At 39.0% G+C, this 19,751-nt stretch overlaps 1 protein-coding gene across 3 annotated transcripts in view; it reads left to right on the top strand.

Annotated features, from left to right (window-relative positions):
- COL25A1 (collagen type XXV alpha 1 chain) overlaps positions 1-19,751 on the top strand; it is a 302,634-nt gene that overhangs the window by 217,763 nt on the left and 65,120 nt on the right. For all 3 annotated transcript variants that reach the window (XM_063423866.1, XM_063423864.1, XM_063423865.1), the window contains 2 exons: positions 6,756-6,782; positions 9,208-9,252. In XM_063423866.1, coding sequence (XP_063279936.1) covers positions 6,756-6,782; positions 9,208-9,252 — 72 coding nt within the window. The remainder of the gene's footprint in view (positions 1-6,755; positions 6,783-9,207; positions 9,253-19,751) is intronic.

Below are 19,751 nucleotides of genomic sequence, written 5' to 3' on the forward strand. Positions count from 1 at the left end.
GTTCTGTAGGTGCCTTCTTTGTTTTATTCTGGTAGCATGTTCATAGCAAATTTTATAAGGTGTTGTTCTTAAGCTGTTTAGCTAGAAAAGTTTATGAGAACTAACAGATTAAATGGAAATTCTCAGCCTGTGCCTTTCACAGCAACTGTTCTTTTTTTTTCACCAGAACAGTTGCACTGGGCTTAATTTGTTGGAGATCTCAAGGAAGATAAGGCAGGCATTTTGTAACCTCTACACTTTGGTAGTGTCTGTCACAGCAATGACTAAAAGAATGAAGATAAGAAGCACTTCTTCAACACTTCCTGGTTGCTAATTAATAGTTACTGCAGCAGTTTCCATCAATTAAGGTAGATAGCATGCAAGGGGGTTGCTCCTTTTTGAGAAATTATAAGAGATTTTTCATCATAGTTAATCTCTTAACTAATCATTCTTATATCTAGGTGATGCATCAATATTACAGCATCAAACATTTCAATACTAGCATTCTAGAAACTGTAATCTTTATGAAACACTCCTCAACCATGCAGGTACATGTTTTCAGAGTTTTACACAAAGGAAATTGGATCCAGACACAGGCTCAACGGAAATGCAGATGAATGCTTTGTATGGAACATGTGCTTCATCTTCAGGTATATTTGCTAGTTCAGATTTCCATTTTCAGTTCTTTATGCCTTTAGACTGGTAAGAAATTGGTTTGTGGGAAAAAGGAAGGGATCATCCCCCTCTGTTTGGCACTGGTGAGGCCACACCCAGAATGCTGTGTCCAGTTCTGGGCCACTCACCACAGGAAGGACATTGAGGCATGTTGTAGACTGTTCAGAGAAGGGCAGTGCAGCTGCTGGGGGGTCTGGAGCACAGGTCCTGTGAGGAGCAGCTGAAGCAGCTGGGGATGTTTAGCCTGGAAAAAAGGAAGCTGACTGGGGGACCTTCTTGTTGTCTACAGCTACCTGAAAGGAGGTTGCAGCCAGGTGGGATTTGATCTCTTCTCTCAAGCAACAAGTGATGGGACAAGAGGAAAGTGGTTCATGTTGCATTAGTGGAGGTTTAGGTTGGCTATTACAAAAGAATTTCTTCATGGGTAGAGCTGTCAAGCATTGAACCAGGCTGCCCAGGGAAGTGGTTGAACACCCCTGGAGTTATTTAAGAGGTGCACAGACGTAGGGATATGGCTTAGTGCTGGACTTGGCAGTGTTAGGTTAACAGTTGGGCTCAATGATCTTAAACATATTTTCCAATCTAAGCAATTCCATGATTCTGTTCTTAGTGTTTAATGATTCTTACAGGCAGCAAAGGGAAAATATCTGTTCTCAGGAACAGTCCTGGAACTTCTTTTGTTTCATAGAAATACAGACACAATGCTTCCAAGAGGTCTTCTGGTTACAAAAAACTTTTACTTTTATAGAAGGTATGGAAGGAAAAAAAATTCTTTTGGTTGTTTAGTTACTCTTTGGTTGTGTTTTCTTGTTGTGGTTGTTCATTTGTTTGTTTGTTTTGGGGGTGTTTGTTTGTTTGTTTGCAAGGCTTTGGAATAAGAAAGTTTTTGTATGACAGCATATTGCACCTTTGTGACCTATTTTGCTGTGTAACTTATTCAGTATACAAAATCATTCACATTTTCATTATGTTTTTGTAAGGCATTTTCATTTGGTGTTTGTGCTCATTGTCCATGAACTCTGACACCTTGTAAAACAAATCGTTATTCCTACCCCAGATCTGCAAATTGAAAATGCCCCAACCTATTAAATCATACGTTTCTTCAAACATCAAGCAACTGAGCCCCTACAAATTGAGTGCAAAGGTACCTTGAGAGGGTTGCTAACGTATCACACCCTCAATTACTCTCTCTCTCTCATTGAAACTGCAGCTTTAACCTTTTCAGGGCAGAATTTTACAGCTTGCTAAAATATAGGAAACATATGAAACATCAAAAGAAAATACAATTGTAACATTGGAAAGGAGGTGTAGTAAGAATGCTGGACCCCAAACTTTGTTATAACTACACTTAAGTAAATCTTTTCACTTTGATTTGATTTGGGGGGGGAGGGGGAGGGAGATGTTGGTGATTTTATTTTTAGGGGGTTTCGTTAGTTTTTCGTGTGTTTTGTTTTGTGGGGTTTTTTTCCTTTTTATTTATTCTGAATAGTTACTTATTAAAGACCAACTGAAGTGTCTGACTTCATTCAATCATTTCTATAACGCAAAGACTTGACATGCTACAGTCTCTGGAAGTTTGGTTGATTTCCAAAAACAGTGGTTAAAGAATGACATTCATAATGGAAACCTTTTGAAAAACAAAATTGCATAGAAAACTTTTGTACACATTTGTTTATCCTTAATTACCCAGTTTTCCAAGTGTCTAGGTATAATCGATAATTCTCCTTCTCCAGAGAAACACAGAGGGCAGTTGGATTTTTTGGAGCAAAACAGCTTTTTTTTTCCATTGTCCTATGGAGTTATTCAAATGAGAATGCAATTCAGTGAAGTCCTGCAATGAGTTCTCACAGCTGCCTACCTAGTTTACTCAATTGGACATGATGGCAAAGGGCTCTTCTGAAATGTTCATGATGGCTGAAAGAGCAAGAACTATTTTCAATTTTCATTACATTTAGTTAAGTTCCTATGCTGGGCAACTTTTGTAACCACAATTTTCAGCCTTCTCGATTGAAGTTCATCTGCGAATATGTGTCAATTTGAGGAAAAGTGGCATAATCCTTAAAAATGGAGAGCAGTCACTTAATCTGAACAGATTCACAAACCCTCTTTTTTGAAGCCTAGATGGTCTTTATAAAACGAGATTTTTGACATGAATTGCTGGTGGTTTAGGGGTTGATTCTAAACACCCCTTCATGGAAACTCTGGCAGCTTTCAATGATGCAGGCGAAAGACAAATACTAGCTATCAACATAATCTGCATAGATTATTATGGAGTGATTTTTTGATCTGTGATAGATATCATATGTATGTACATGTAGTTAGGAGGTGAAAGAATTCTGTATCTCTGGGATTGTCTTGTTTTCTTTATCAGCCGATAGTTTTAAAGGGCTGTGTGTTTCTGTTTTTACCTCCTTCATCTTCCCAGATATGATGGTGTGACAGAGGCTGAGTGGCAGTATGGTGCATGTGGTGTAGATGGAGCCTCCAGCTGGTGGGGATTACAGCAGGTTCCGTGTGTGTGTGAGTGTGTGTGAGTGTGTGTGTGTGAGTGTGTGTGAGTGTGTGTGTGTGTGAGTGTGTGTGTGTGTGTGTGAGTGTGTGTGAGTGTGTGTGAGTGTGTGTGAGTGTGTGTGTGTGGTCACTGCAGAGCCGAGGCTTTGGGAGTGAGGTGGGGACCTGTGGCAGCAGCTCTGCACTGGCTGCCAGGACCCAGGGGCAGAACACCTGTGCAGAGGGAAGCTTAGCTTTGCATTTGCAAAGCATCCCTTGTCCTGGATGGTTGTCCTGGAGCAAACAGCAGGGCTAGGATATTGCTGCAGCTGTTATGGAACACAGAACGGGTGAAGAAAAATAAAGAAAAATACCAAAACAAAGCATCCTGAGGAACTGGTTGGAAACGTTCACACATTTCTTGCCTTCTGCTTCTGTCTCAAGACCTACATAGAGATTTTGAGTGCTGATCTCACTATCTGTTCATCAAGTAGGTAACACAGGATGCTCCCCAGTTCAGTAAAATAATAGAGGGGGAAAATCCCCATGTTCATATGGAATTTTCTACCTAGATTCTTTTAAAAACTGTCATTTGTACCTCTGGAAATAAGCTAAAGCCTTATTGGTTTGGGTTCTTTTGTCCTTGTTTTGGTGTTTGTTTTAGTTTTTAATTTTTTATTCTTTTTTTTTTTTTTTCTTTCTACTAGATTTTATTTATTACTTGCTTATTTCTATCTCTCACAGTGTCATTCTGTGCCTTGAGCAGAGATATTAGGTAATTCTAGAAAAATAAGCACAATTCTGAGGTGTTCTACAGGCTTTTTTGTTTTGGTTTTTTAAAAAAAGTTTTCTGTTAGTAACTTAATTTCACGTTTTCTGTTAAATGGCTGCTGTCTTACGTGGGGGAGGGATGAGAGCTGTCTGTGAATGAGCTGTTAAGTTTCCAATGGCTTTGAGCTTCTTTCCCAATGCTAGGGAGCAGTGTTTAAAAGAAAAATTGTTTCTATTCAAGTATGTTTTGCAGTCAGAACATTCTAAGGATAAGGACCTGTTATCCTGTGTAATTTATGAAATGTATCAATTTAGGTAAGCTTTTATTTGAAATTGGTTTTTTCAAGTCAATACCGTACAATTTCTGAAGGTAGCTGTACTGCTGAGGGCTGTTCTTGTCATTAAGAGGCTCAGTGGATGTGAAACACCAGGGCTACTTCCAGTCTGAGTAAAGGCTTAAGTACCAGAAATGGAAAACTTCCAATTACAGATAGTATTTATTGATAAGCGTCTGCTGCATGTTTTCTCAGAATGATTCATTTTAAAGCCACCATAAGAGTAAGACTATGCTCTTATGTAGATATTTTCATATTCAGTAACTCATCTGGAGAAGCTGGAACCATGTCAGGGATGAGGAGGAAATTCTGGGAAAAAATGTTTTCTGCAATGTCTTGAATTATATTCATCCCACAGGCTGACAGCTGCAAGCACCAGGCAGAAAGTCCTCAACAAAGAGTACATTTAACAGGTTGTGTTGGGGACTAATATTAGTAAATGAATTATCATTTAACCTTCATGCAGTAGTATTGTATTAAGGGCTCCCAAATGGTAATTTAATACAGCTGAAGGTCTTAAGAAGGTTTCAATAGCTTCTTAAGTAGCTAGAAACTGATATATCCTTCCCTTGGACATAAAAATAACTGGTATGAGCTATGAAGGGGGTCTTCAGTTGTTCTGTATTCACTTTGGCCTACTGATGGAGGGATTTTTTTCCCAAGACCTGAAATAATCCTGAAATGCAGCAAGCTAGTTTGCAACAGGTCAACAGACAGCTGATGCCCAGGATGTAGACATTTGGAGCCTGTTTTTATAACATTGCTGTAGGGAAAGCACTAGTTTGAGCATTAATTTCTTGGCATTTTTAAAATGCTAGACACACTTTTGTCTTTCTCATGGAGGAAGAGAAGGATGGTGACACTCGAACAGTATCAGAACACTGTTTGTGGGCCTGTTATATTTGTGGTTCCTTACCCAACAGATCACTCACTCTCAGGCACTTACTAAGAAGAAGACTTGATTTAAACAGCAGTTTTTGTGAGACATTGTGAGCTAGGGACATTTTTTCTCCATCTGAAAAAGCAGATGCTCACTATATTCATTGCTCTGATCATCACCAGTGCTGAGTGTTTAGGTGCTTCTGCTTTCTTTTGAGAGCAAGGGGGTAAAATTGTCGCCCTCCACCTCACAGGTGAGCTTCCTTTATCAGAATCTGTCTCTGCAGTATAAAGGAGATGTTCACAATACTTTCTTTCTGTTAAAACAATCAGGCAAAAGTTTCAAGAAGCAACATTTATCTGTGCTTTTGCAAGGTTTGATGCCAAAACTTAGACATACCAATCCATGTTTAAAACTGCAAAGCTTTCATTCACAGCAGTGGATGCAGTACTCAGAATTACCACCAGTGGAGCTTTCCCTTGTTAACAGTTTAAAGTTGCATTGGAGTAAACATTCCAAGAGGCTCTGCATCTACCAACAGTGAAGGATTCTGCCTAACTTCACACTAGTTTAAGAATAAAATCAGCATCACATTTTGAAGCAGAAATCCTTTTGTTTTCCTGAATAATTGCAGTTATGGTATCAATCTTTTTCTTTCTCACAATAAATCCTTTTCTTTCTCACATCAGAAGGATTTGTGTTCCCCAGATTTTGTGTCGTGTTTTGCACCCTCATGGACTCTGAATTCACCTTGCTTGATATAGCGCCAGCACCCACAGTTTGCCCCTGTGCCCATAGTAGGAACCCAGGGGACAAAAGTCCATAGAACTGTGGTGGACATGGTCTGGCTATTACCAAAACAGACTGCCTAAGTGTCCAAGACATGGTTGGTTGATCTGATTTCTGTTTCCCCTCTCCACTGTGGCCACCTGGGTACTTCAGAGACACCAGATAAGAAATGGGTTTTCTTAATATCAACAAGATCTTGCCTCCTGTATGACATTAGGGAAGTTAAACTTTTCCTGAATTGAGATATCTCTTTTTGCCTTCTTGGGTCATGGGGCCAAAATGGTGGCTCTTTGCTTCCCAAGAGCATTTTTTACGATTTCTGAAATTAGATTTTTCTCTTCACTTGCAAATGATGGCACACATGACAGGTTGGGTATAACACAGGCATGTGTGCTGATACTTAGAAGATGAGAAGATTTTGAGGTTTATGCTTCTCTCTATCTCGAAAACATTTGTTTGCATAAACCTTGTTTTTGTGCTGACAGGCTGATATATACTGTGGACACACAACTGGCTGTTAGCTGATACAAGAGACAGAAAAACACAGTCATCTTAATGTTGGAAGACTTGTCAGTATTAGAAGAAACAGCTTGGAAGAGAAAACATTAGAAGGGGGAAAATTTGAGTATTCTATAGTAGTTAGATCAGTTCCAAAAGTGAAGAGAAAAGATTCATTGTGCGCTTTGAGCATAAACTTTTACTTTTATTTGATTTATGAAACATCAGCTGGTTTCAGTCCAGTATCAGAGTGCTTACACAATAAGACAGTCTAATTAGTCATTTCAGTTTAAATTGGCTGGAGTTTTGATGTTAATTGAATTGTTTTCCCTTTGCAGGGACCTCAGGGGCCTCCAGGACAAAAGGTATAGTATACATAACAATGCTATGAAAGTGATTATTCCTCCTGTGCCAAATTGCAAGCAGAAAAGGTGAATGGAATAAGCTACTGTACACTGCGGCGTTGAATTTGTTTTTGCAAAATGGAGCCATATAATGTGAGACACAAGATTTCCCATTTCCCCCATCATAAGAAGTTCAAGCAATGCAGAGCAGACTGTTTTCAATCTGCCTGCTTAACTTTCAGGTGAAAAGGTCACTATAATTTTCTCATTCATACACTGGTACGATTAGGAAACCAAAGTTAAAACGTTGTGAAAGGTGGGGAGATAAAGTTTCTGATTAAATGCATGTCTCTACTCAAATAGATCAGTGCCATATGACTAAAGAATTGACCAGCAGAAACAAAGGACGTAGGTGTTGCTGATAAATAGTGCTTGGCTGGTGGTGTTCAGGTGGTCTGCCGGTGTCTTCCTGTTCCTTCGGTAACCTGAGACCTGACTTCCTAGGAATGCCTTCAGCGTTACTTGCACTCATTAAAGCTGACTGCCTTGGTTTGATTGAGTGAGTTTAGGATTTATGGAATTGCACCATTAAAACAGTCCTCAGAATATCAGCTGTAACAGCTAGTCAGTGGTACTTTTCCGGCATCTGACTCACATACCACCAAGGTGAATGATTTTATAGCTGATCTCAAAAGATTGAAAAGTTGTGTGAAACGTATTTAATAAAACAGCTATAATTTGTATAAAGATTAAAAAAAAAGAGGAAGGAATAAATAATATTAGCATATGTGAGAAGGATGCATGCTTTTCTTCTTCTGAGATAATGTTCTTTAGAGTGAGGCATCTGTTAAAATGAAACTTTTTTAACAAAAGAAAGAAAAACCTATGATATGTAAAAACATAATCCCAAAGTATACGGGTTGATGGAATTTTGGTGGCTGTGGGCTGTATACAGATTGCAGGCTAAGGGAGAGGACTACCCTTTGTGTTTGGCAATGCAGGAATATGGCTCACGTCTAAGTTGTCGTTATAAAGCTGTACCCTAAGAATTGTGGAGGAGGATGTTTTGCCAGTACAACATAGGAAAAACCCATGTGCTGATGAACTTTTGAATATCTGACAAACATTTATTATCGCAGTAGAATCAGCTTCATTTTATGCTTTCTAACACGTGGTGTTTTGTAAGAAAAATAATCAGCTGCCACTGAGGGGAGGAACTGTTATGCATAGGATAGTTTATTGAGGCTGATGGTTTAATGCCCTCCTGAGCTTTGCCTTCTAGTTTTCTGGAAAACTGATACAGAGATGTGAAAACGTTCACTCAGGCCCCTTTGCAGTAGCTTAAAGCCGTGACCATTTATCCAGCAAAAAGAGACAACAAGGATACCAAAGTGAAAGCTTTGGGAGAGAGAGGAGAGCTTTGTGAGTCATAAAGAGATGCTAGGATGTGGTTTATTATTTCTCACTGATTCAAAGCTCTGTTACTAGCTCTTAGAGGGTTTTTGAGACTCTCATGAGTTCCTTTTCCTGTTTCACAGGATTTCCCAACTTTATTATTGACAGATATGTGCATCCATTTTGGAGAAATTTACTTTGGGTGTTGGTGATAATTTTAGTGACACCTCTAACCAAAACAGAGGGGGAATTGCCTTGCAGCAATTCTTTCAGTTTCCTTGCTGAGCAGCATCATTTTTATAAAATAAGAGAATGGTCTGCAAGCAGATGCAGTTCTCCTGTTTTCCTCATGCTTTGTGTTTTCACTGAACTTCCATAGCAAGTTGCACAAGATCCCTCAAAAGAATTATCTATCACATAGAAACTTACAGTATGAGAGCTTTGTAAAAACAATCTCTCCAATGTTATACATCATTGTTAATTTTTTTTTCCATCTTTGTCCCTTGTGTTTGGCCTGTATTGACCTTTTAATTTTGATGGCACTAATATTGGTGCAGTTTAAAAGTGTATCTGTAATTTATACTGTCAAACTGAATCACTGCAGATTATCTATTAAAAGCCTCAAAATGGATTGGTGCCACAAGTTATTGAGCTTGAATGATGCCTCTAGAAGCATTATTAGTTTTGTTCAGGTGCTATATTGGATTGCGTGGATCAGTCTCAAAACTTACTGAGAGCATTAAATGGAATAGCATTTTAGTTCTTACGTTTCTTGTGAAGCATCCACAACATTACAAAACATGAGTTGAAGCTTGTTTCTGGAAAAGGCCGTACTTTAAAAGTCTTCAAAATTTGCAGCATGTGAATATGTCTAATTAGTATAAAATCTCAAATGAAAGGAGAGCTCAGCTTGGATAAAAATGAGTTCTTGAAAAATTTATTGCAGCTACAATAAGCAAACATTCACCATTATTTCTAAATACTGTATTATGAGATGAAAGGTTTCATGACCTGTTTAATTTGCTAAACACTGGCATCTGTTTCCCTCCAGGGTTCTGTCGGAGTGCCTGGTGTTCCCGGGAGAGATGGACAAGTGGTGAGTTCTCTGACTTTTTCAGCACTGCCATTATTTATGTAGTGGATTAAAGCAATTTTGGGCTTGTTCACATGAGCAATATGGAACCTTATATCCAGAGCTGTGATTTCAAATTGGCTTCATGAAAAAGACTGTATAATGCCCTTTGTGCTCTGAAGTAATTTTTTTCTAATTTTACCTGAACAAGCAGCAAATGTAATTAATTAAGCTGAAAGTCTGGTGTTCAGGTTTGATGATGACTGACAGGTTGTAGAAAGAAATGCATATTAATAGTGTGTTACTTGGATCAGTATATTTACAAACAAAGGGTTTTTTACTTCTTGTTAACTCAGTCCCTCATGATGCAAACACATTGATACTGGTTATTGATACAGTACCAATACATTGTTAATACAACCTATAATTAGAGAAATAAAATGAGATAGAATTGCAGCTGGAGTATAGTTTGAAATTGAATTTTGGGGATGAAAATACAGAGGACTAAATCAAACAAATATTTTTGAATACAGCCAACAGGAAATGCTAATTTAGGCAAGTCACTGTCATCTCTCAGTAAAGTCATAGTCCAGAGCAGCCCTCCATAAGGAGAGCTCACAGTAAAGCAGCAGGGCTGTGTTACAGCATTGGTGAGGTTTCCTAGCAAATCTGGGTGACAAAGTTTAAATAGTATACCTCCTTAACTGTAAAGAGTATTATCCATCTGTTGTTCTCTCAAGCCCTAGCATTTCTAGTGAACTTCAAAAGCACTGGCAAGGATTGCCAAAAGGAAAATGTATGATATATATGTTTACCAGGTTCAAGCAGCAGCAGATGGTGGTGTATAAGGGTTGTATTCAACAATCCTCTCTTCTGCTTCCCTCAGCGAGAGCCCTAGAAATAACTGTTGTTTCAAATAATTTACTTTTAATTCTTCTTTCCTTTAAAAAAAAGGATATATTGTTTCTAACAGCATAATACATTGTATTAGACCTGTGTTTTGAGTGGTTATAAGAAATAATGTAATAATAATTTATTTCACTTTAGTGATAGTGGTAGGAATTTATTTTTAAACTATTCAGAGCATTACGACTAACGTGAAACGACGAAATAAAAAATATTTAGAATTAATTATATGTATATACATACATATTACAAAATAGAATTTATAAAACAATAATATGAAACTAATTTGCATTAAGTCCTCAGATTTCTTCCTTCATATTTTATACCTGCATTTGATTGCAACAGGAATGGTAGACAGTTACCTACTGAGATGCTGTTACTGTACATAATTCAAGTAATTTTTGTGGTCTGACTGAAATGCCAGTGAAAATTTACTTTGTAGCATATCTTTAGGAATATGTAAGAAGACTGGATGGGATGAAGTTGGAAACTGCTTCGAATAGAACAGAAATGATGATTCATATTTTATTAAATAACTTTTTTCAATAGTAATCATATAAATTCCAGCCAGAGAAATTCACTCAGACAACACTAAAAATGGATATTAATGAAATGTGTCAAATGTGTGATTAATGTGTCATTTTGGGAATTTTTTTAAGCTCTATGGCAAGGTTATTGCATGCCTATTTTTAGAACACCACATAGACTTATCTGCTGTCATGTTTCAGGAGGCATAAAAGAAATGTGCAGTTGAACATTATGGCAAGATGCAAACGCATCTTTGAATCTTGGTTATTAATTTTAAATTGTGTTTTAAAAAAACCTCCAAAACTTTCAATTTATGGCTGTTTATTTGATTTACTTCAACATTCATAACATCTATATCTTTGAACACATTTTAAAATTATTACCACTTTATTAAAGATGTCAGTGTGTTTTTAGTGTAGCTGAACTGCTTTACTTTTGACATTTAAGAAAGTGAAACACAACTACCAGGACAAAAGCTACACAGATAAAAATAAATTGCAGTTGCATTCTTTAGTTTGATTTCCCAGCTGTTGATCAATACTGACTAGAAAGCACTTCCCTATTTGCAGAAAAAATATTATTTTCATATAATATGAGGTAGATGAAAGTTGAGTGTTGCTATCTCTTTTAATGAATAGATTAAAAAATTCTGTTAGCTTGGAAGTAGTGGTAAAAATGAAGTTTAAACAGAAGCAGTGTTTGTCTACAGTTAGAAAGTATAATGCAGCCTAGGAATCTCATGTTAATATTTTGCTATCAAAAAGTTAATTCTTTCAATTTGTATGAAAAAACAGATTCTCAGTGCAGTGCAACACACAAGATGTTGAATGAGGACCAGAGTGGTGTTTTTAAGAGTTGGGCTGCGCTTTAAGCCAGCTGCTGGCACTTCTGGCTTTGCTCATTCAGATTCACGGTGACTTGCAGAGTAGTTGGGTTCAGCGTCTATGTGTGGTGCGAGTCATCCCCTTTTTAGAAGTTACACAGTTAAAAGACTTTACAAAAGCCGTTCTGTCTTGATTGCCTTTTGGTCAGTGAGCTCACTCTGTCAAACAGCAGCATGTGCAGTGCACTAAGTTCCAAGTTAATATTTTTCCTTAGTTTAAAAGGCAGTGAATATTAAGCACATGCTTAAAGTTAAGTGTGTGAACACTTTTCTGGTTTGGACAATGAAGTATTTTTCAGCCGATGAATGCCAGCAGTGAGCGAGCTTTGCTCTGTCCTCAAGCAGTTGAACAAAACAGAGTTAGGTCATCTCCATCTTGTAGTGCCTCTGTAATTTTCCCATTTTTCTTTTCACCTCTTCTTTAATTGAAATACTGGGTTATGGGGGATGATTGACAAGTCTGAGCAATAGGTCTGGGAATGAGATCATAAATTCTGAGTGCACTTAGAGCAGTTCTCTAATCCTTTAACATATGAACCGCTTCTCTTAGACAGTCTCTAGATATTAGAGTAAGTGTAATTTTACACAACCCACATGTTTTTTGCAGGACTGTTAACTAGCAGATTTTTCTTGTATTCAGAGTAGCAAAATCACTGCCATAAAACCTTCACACATTAGGCCAAATTCAGTGAAACATTACAGGTAATCTTGTAAGGACATTTACAATCTTCATTTGTTCCTACATTTGAGAAACTACAGCAAGTTTATCTTGAGAATAGTAACTGGAAAGGAGCCGCTTAATAATAACTGCAGCTGGAGAGAGTGTTGTTTCTGGGATGGACCAAAACCTGCTGAGATAAAGGAGTCTTTTTGAGTGCTCCTTTTCCTTTGCAGACTGTTGTGCAATCCACATGTTTCTTTCTATCACAGTGCAATGGCAGATAAACTTCCCTTTCCCCACCCCTGGCAGAAGCTCCTCAGGCACTCGACAAGTACAAAAAACCATTCGTTCTGCATGGAGATAGGAGGTTGTAGTGATCTAAGGACATCATATCCCTACATTAATCATGTTGAAATAACCACAAAGGGCTTCTTGGAAAGTTCAGCTCTGCAAGTATAGAATATGTATTCTGGTATTTGTTAAATGCTGCTGATTTGATAAGGGTTCTCAGTGACTGCAGCAGAGACACAAGGAGAAAAGCAGAGATTGCTTAATTTAAGATAGTATTGGTACTGAAGGAACCCAGTTTCTAAAATTTGTGCAAATAACGCCGTTATAAATAAAAGTTTGTCTGGAGTGCATAAACCCATCACTCTAAACTTCCATAAATCACTTTTTCTTAAGCAGTACTTGATATTTTGGTGGGGTTTTTTGTAAGGGTGCATTGAAAACAGAATGAGTCATCAGGATAGATCCCTTCATTTCAAATTCTTTTGGTAGGTTGGCAATAGCAATTTGATAAACCAAAGAAGAATTTTCCTTCTTACCAGTAGATTCAGAGTCTGAGTATGCACATCTTATTGCTTTCTTCATGTTTTTTGTTTCTCTAATTTACATGTATTTCCTTATTACTGTGTACAGTACTGTGTAGGAACACATTTTGAAGGCAGCAGTATCAAATTTCTTCAGCAAAATGAGGAAGGGTATACATGTACTAATATTTTTTCAAATAAAGGGAGGAAACATCATAAATGTAGTTCACAAATTTTCAGACAAGTTTGCAGGCCAGCTGAGTCTTGTTGAAGAACCTTTCCACTTGATTTCAGTCGGTGAGTGGGCCATGAGAGATTTCCAGTCCTTAAACAAACAATTTTAAGTTACTTTTGAGGGGCGCAAAAAGCAAGTTGAAAGGAATTGAATTCAACCCTGGTTTGAAATGGAAATCATAGTAACATATCTGAAAAACCACTTTTTTACCCTCTATCCTCATCTATGTATTTTAGAGTAAAATTAGACTGGATGAGGTCTGGGGGCTCTTGTGTTTCCTTGTCCTTAAATTGATTACATTCTAGTGACTGAAAAATATAGCAATACTGACAGCCTTTCTTTCAGGGTGAAGTGGATATCAACCAGCTGGTGTAGACAGAGTTATGCATTTGACCAAAACAAAACCTATTTCAGAACTGCAGCCTCCAGGCTGTTTCTCTGTTACAAACAAGAAAAGCTGGGGCCTCCAACCATGTTATTTTTAACTGATTAATTCTGGATATGAAGGTATATGCCTCAAGGGCAGAAAGCACTCTAGTGAGGAGAAGCATGCTATCAACTGCCTCAGCTCCTTTGATACGGGCTCTAGTGGGTAATTCATTTTCAGACCTGTTCTGAAGTAGATTTTATGAGTTCATATTGACAGATTTTTTCTCATGTTACCAGCAAAGCCTAAGCAATGCTCTATACACTTGAGTACTCACCAAATTAGGATTCACTTCAGTGTAAGCATTAAGATTGCCCCTACCATGACAGTATCTGAGAAAACTGCTGCCCCTATTTATTGAGTGGAGTGCTGAAAGTTGTTCTTTGCCCAAATACAAGAAAGACAAGTCTGTCCATGTTAATTCAGTTAAACAGTTAACACAGGCTCTAGAGTGTCAGGACGTGAACCAATGTGTTCTGCCCTGTGTCCAAAGGAATAAGCTTCTGCTTTTGTTTTGAATTATCTGAAACTCTTTAATTGAATGGCTAGGTTGCCTGTGTTCTTGACATGTTCACATTTTGTTTGCCTTGATATGAGTCGGAAGAAAAAGCCAAACACTTTGAGGCTCAGAGCATTTTGCTGAAGCCCTTTCTAGAAGTTATCAGGTTTTGAATAACTAAAGGTGTTCCCCTTTGTCTCTCATTTAGTCATGCTTCAGCATTACAGTTTGCTGTAATGGAACAGTCTTCTTTCTGATTCACTGCAGTAGTGACAGTAACTTAGTTTTTTAGAGTGCTGGTATTTTTGGGGAACCAAAGTACTTTTCCTCCTATCAGGGCATTTGGGGTTATCATGTGGAACTGTCAATGGCAGCTCCCCATCTACAGGTTTGCTCCTGAGACATGGTAAATACTTTCCTGTTATTGACAGTAAACAAACATTACAGCATACCTCTTTGAAAGGGAACTGTCAATATTCCACTGACGGGGGACTCTGCAAGTTCTCTATAGCAGGCAAACAACAGAATTAATGAGGGCTAAACTGCACACTCACACAAGAAAAAGATGTTTCCCAGAGAAAATATGTGATGGTACCCTCAGAGCATCCCTTGGTACTTTTCCCTAAAAGGGATGGACAGTGGGGAAGACTGTCAAACAGCCCCTCTGTGTCTGCAGCATACTTCTGGGTAAGTTGTCATTAAATGAATTACTGGGACATTTACAGGCCTGCTGAGTTGAGCTGATTGATTTGGGGTAAGTGTATGAACAATAGAACATTTTCTGGAAATTTTTATTTTCACCATTCTAAGACCATTTGTGAATTCAGCAAAATGAAAAAAAATTGGCTTCTGGTGGTGAGTAACTGGAGACTTCAGTGTCTATAGGGGTTCTAGTGGCAATGTCTTTTTCTGCAACAGGCTGGAGGTTAGAGAATTACCTTCTTGTTTTGCATAATTTTTACATGAAATTTGGGAAAAGGAGGTTTTCCTAGCATTTTCCAAGAGTTTATCATCTATTTGTGTAGTGGGTCATGTAATGAAAAGAGAACTCTTCTTTTGGGGTTGGCTACGTTACACAAAAGGAAGATAAAAATAACTACACACGAAAATTAAATCAGGCGTTACCTAAACAGTATTTCTAATGCAATATTTGCATGTACCAGTGTAGGGCATAAGGTTTGTGCATCTGGTGGTTTTGTTGCTGCTTTGGTACAACAGAACCTTGCTAGACAGGATGTTCAGATTGGGTGGTGGTGGTACCACAGCATCCCACGGAGCTCTTTCCCTTTCCATCACGGTGTCAGCTAAGCCACACATTGCTGAGGCGGTGTTTGGAAGTCACAGGCCATCTCAGTGCCAGGAGGGAGAACTTTACTGTTCTTCTGGTGTATCGTGGTAGTTCCACACCATGTCGGAACAGGACAGCTTCTGCGGTGTGGTTTAGCTGAGAATAGGAATGCAGGGAGGGCAAAAAGAGTGAGTAACAATTCCTTTAAACTGAGAACTGAGACACTTCACACTTCACTACAGCATCTTCCCCACTGTCCATCCCTTTTAGGGAAAAGTACTAAGGGATGCTCTGAGGGTACCATCACACATTTTCTCTGGGAAACATCTTTTTCTTGTGTGAGTGTGCAGTTTAACCCTCATTAATTCTCTTACTGGGATTATGGGTTGTGTTTTGTAGACATTAGAAAGTTCTAGAATTATTGTCATCACTCTGTTATAGAGTGATAATTTCTCAGGAAATGAAGAAAAATAGAAAGGGCAAGGTGTGAGCTAAAGTTAGCTGTACTACAGAAAAAATTACTCTTTAAATAGGAAAAAACACTTTTAAGGCCACTTCTGGAGTATTGTGTCCAATCATGGGCTCCTCACTACAAGAAAGATATGGACATACTGGGTAGAATCCAAGTAAGGGCCTCAAAGATGATCTCCAAAGGTGCCTTCTAAGTTCAAGTATTCTGTGATTCTATGAAAGAAAAAATAAATAAAAATATGCTGCCTTGACTTGAAAGCCAGCTGATGTGCAGAAGACAATTGTTTCTGCAACCTGATACTTTTGCTGTCAATGTTATTAAAGAAAGACTACAACAGCAGTCAGGGAAGACATTAGCCATGGCCTGGTGAATGTAAAAAGCATGTGACATTGAGGATTTAGCTTTATCGCTTCTTTCATTTTGCCAGGTTGAAAAGCAGTCTGATTTAAATTGTTGCACTGAATGGCATTGTTGAATGTCTGGTGTTCCCTTGCATGCATCACTCCTTGAATAGCAGTGTCGTGGTTGCTGGGGGAGGTGAATTTTTTCTAGGGAGAGGTAAGCAGGCTAATTAGTAATCAGCTTTTCTGCTGGCACCTGGATTGGTCACTCGGAGGTTTGGACACGCCTCTGAGGACACAAAGAGTTAAAAGCAGGAGTCTAGGGGGTTCAGTCTCTTTTTAGATCCCGGTTTCAGCAGAGAGACGTCTCAGGTCTCCTTCCCCTGCCCAGCCACGAGGCTGGGTGGGGGAGGGGAAACACGTAGTCGGGCTCAGGTAAGCCGGAGCCCCCGGGGGGGAGAAGAGAATGGACAGGACTGGAACTGAGCTGCCCCAGCCAGGATGGAGGGGTGGGGAAAACTGTGGAAGTGCCTTCTGTGTGTGCTCACCCCCCCCTTCCCCCCCAAACTCCAGGAGAAGGTGCCGAGCCAGGTGGGGGTTGCCGAGCCTGGGAGTGCCTGAGCCTGCAGCACCCTGCCGAGAAAAAACTGTTAACCCTTGCTTGGCAGAAAGAAACTTTTCTTAGACATTGATTCTCATGACTGGTGGTTTCAGAAAAAAGGAGAAAGAAGCGGCCTGAGACCGAGGTGATAAAGCACGATTGGAAGGAACCTGATGGGCAAAGAATGAGAGGAGTAGCCTTCTGAGCTGGACTTTTCTTGCATAATGTCAGCCATGGACTGAACTTGAGTCTCTTTTGAACATAAACTGCATTTTTGGGTGGATGCAGCTGCCCTTGCTTTTGCTACAGTGACTGGCACTTGAAGAGTGGAGCGAGCAGAGAAGAGAGGGGGAGGGTGAGGTGGAGCCCTCCGCCCTCAGGGCAGACCTGCTCCTGGAACCCCGGCCCCTGGGTAAAAAGGGGGAGAGCTCGGCATGCAAGTATCCTTAAAAGAGCCCTGTATGCAGCTTTCAGACTATGGACAGCGGTGAGAGCGCTGGACATAGGAAAAAGAGAGAGTCACCCTGGCAGACTTCTCCGGGCGGTGCCATGGGTGACATGGAAACACATAAGGGGTGGACCCGTGTTTCCTGAGGAACAGTCTGTGGTGCGAGAGAGACTCCTCTCTCCCTTGCTGAATTGAAGATTAGTTTGTTTTTGAGTGGTGATTGTTTGATCTAAAACCCAAAGGTTTGGTCTATGAAGAGTGATGTGTGGGGAAGTAGAAACTGGAAGAAGAAATGTTCTAAGAGGTTTTTATTTCTGTCTCTGTGTATGTTTAAGAGTATTTCTGTCCCTGTTCTTATGTAATGTAATAAAGTTTTGGTAGTTTTTTTGTTTTCAAGATTTAAGCCTGCTCTGCTCTGTTCCTGATCACATCCCACAGTAGCTGTTAGAGAAAAAACATATATTCATGGGTGCATTAACATCTGGCCAGTGCCAACCCATGACAGCAGTGTCATCATCTTCAGCCTCTTAAAGGTCAACTGTGCTTTTTTTTTCATCTCCAAAACACTGACCTGTGGGGCTGAAGTGTACTTAAGCAGGATTTTACACTCCAGTTTTACAGCACTTTGCTCTCTGGTTTTAATACATGCTTTTAGTAATAAATAGATAAATAAGTAACTAAAGGGAAGAAAAATAGCTAAATATACTTCCTAACAGAAATATTTTAGATTATTTTCATGTCAAGAATTAAAATCATTTTTGGGGACCAACATGGCTAAAATGATATGGTATATGAGTAGAGAAGAGCTATCAATCTACTTATCTTCAAAAGTTAACAGCTCTTGCTTCATAACTACTTTGAGGGGAGCATTTTTATTTTTGTTTTGTGGTTTGGTTTTCTTGTTTATTGGGTGGGTTTGTGTTAAGGCTTGCTGGAATTGTAAAAACATCTGCACAAAAAGCCAGACTCCCATGCCTACAAGACACACAGAGTGACAAAATGAGGCTCCCTGGCACAAAGCTTGTTTAGCTGTGGACTGGGAACATTCATCAGGGCTAGGACGGAGAGTAGCTTGTGGGCTGTACATTTTCACTTCACCTTATTACTCCCTGGTTCCTTGTACAAACAAGAAGATAGAGCTCTAACATAGGGAAAGAACTGTTTTCCATGTTCTTCTGAACATTGGAAACAGAATGATGATCACTTCAAAAACATAAAGGCACAAAGTAATTTCTGTGTTATCCTTCTAGGTTTGCCTTCAGTCTTTTCCATTCCCAGAGCAAGTTTCTGCACTTCAAATATCTCTGCCTAGTATTTTCAGGACCATAAGTGTGGTGCTGAGCATATCAGAGTTGCATGTAGGTCAGAAATGCCATTGCTGGTATGGATGGTATGACTAGGTGACAGGCTGAGGTTTTCACTTTTTTCTGAAGAAAATAAGTTTTTTGTTCTTTTTGTCACAGCAGTAGCCCTCTGCATCCATAGCACTGATATGTAAACCTGTGAGGAAAGTGCAAACTTGTAAATTCAGCCTTTTGATTAGAGATTTAACGTCCTGAAAGCATCAACTGACAGCAGCTGTTTGAAAATGAGAGGGACAGAAACAAGCATGTTTGGGGTGTGGGGACAAGGAGAAACAAGTGTATATTCATGGGTCCTTCTGCTTCATTTTGTCAACTGGCAATTTTGTTCAAGAGCCTTTTAGGTCAATCCTTTAGGACACCTGACACCTAATCTCCAACAGCTTCAGATCCTGACCACTCATATATCAAATGACTGTGCCACTTTATCAGCCTCACAGCTACTGTAGTCCAAGGGGGCCTTGAGAAAGGGCTGACACAAGTGACTGTTTAATTCCCTGAGGGCTTAGTGGTACCCAGCATTTTTTGCTCTGGCTTGGAAAATGCCTCACTAGAGTTTTGCTAGAGCTAGGATGATTTTGGTTTGTTTTTTTGAAACAGTCCAATTCTTGATGACATTGAAATGTAATTAATGATTCTGTTACCTAATTTAGAAATACAATGGAACTTACTTTCACAATCAGAATTAATACATCTGTGATTAAATCTGCCTGCAGAAGTAAGAAACAGATAAGTTCTTAACAGGAGGCTTTTATGGAGGAATAGAAAATATGTCTTGTGTTTGGAAAAACCTTTATCCTAATGCCTCTTACTTTTGGGTAGAGGATTGGTTCATCATGTTTACTAAATTTGAACACTGTGTGAAAATAGCTGAGTTTCTGATACAAATTACTGTTCCAAATTTGATTGCTATGTTAGCTATTGGATTTAACTTTTCTGCATTTTTATACAGTTAAATAGCAAAGGGCTGTTAGAAGGACCTAGTTGCAGACCTTTTATAATCTTTTTTTGGCCAGTATTTTAATGTGCTTTGCCATGTCCGAAGTGTGATGCAGTTCTCT

This window comes from Prinia subflava, chromosome Z (assembly GCF_021018805.1).
Source record: "Prinia subflava isolate CZ2003 ecotype Zambia chromosome Z, Cam_Psub_1.2, whole genome shotgun sequence".
Classification (NCBI taxonomy): Eukaryota; Metazoa; Chordata; class Aves; order Passeriformes; family Cisticolidae; genus Prinia; species Prinia subflava.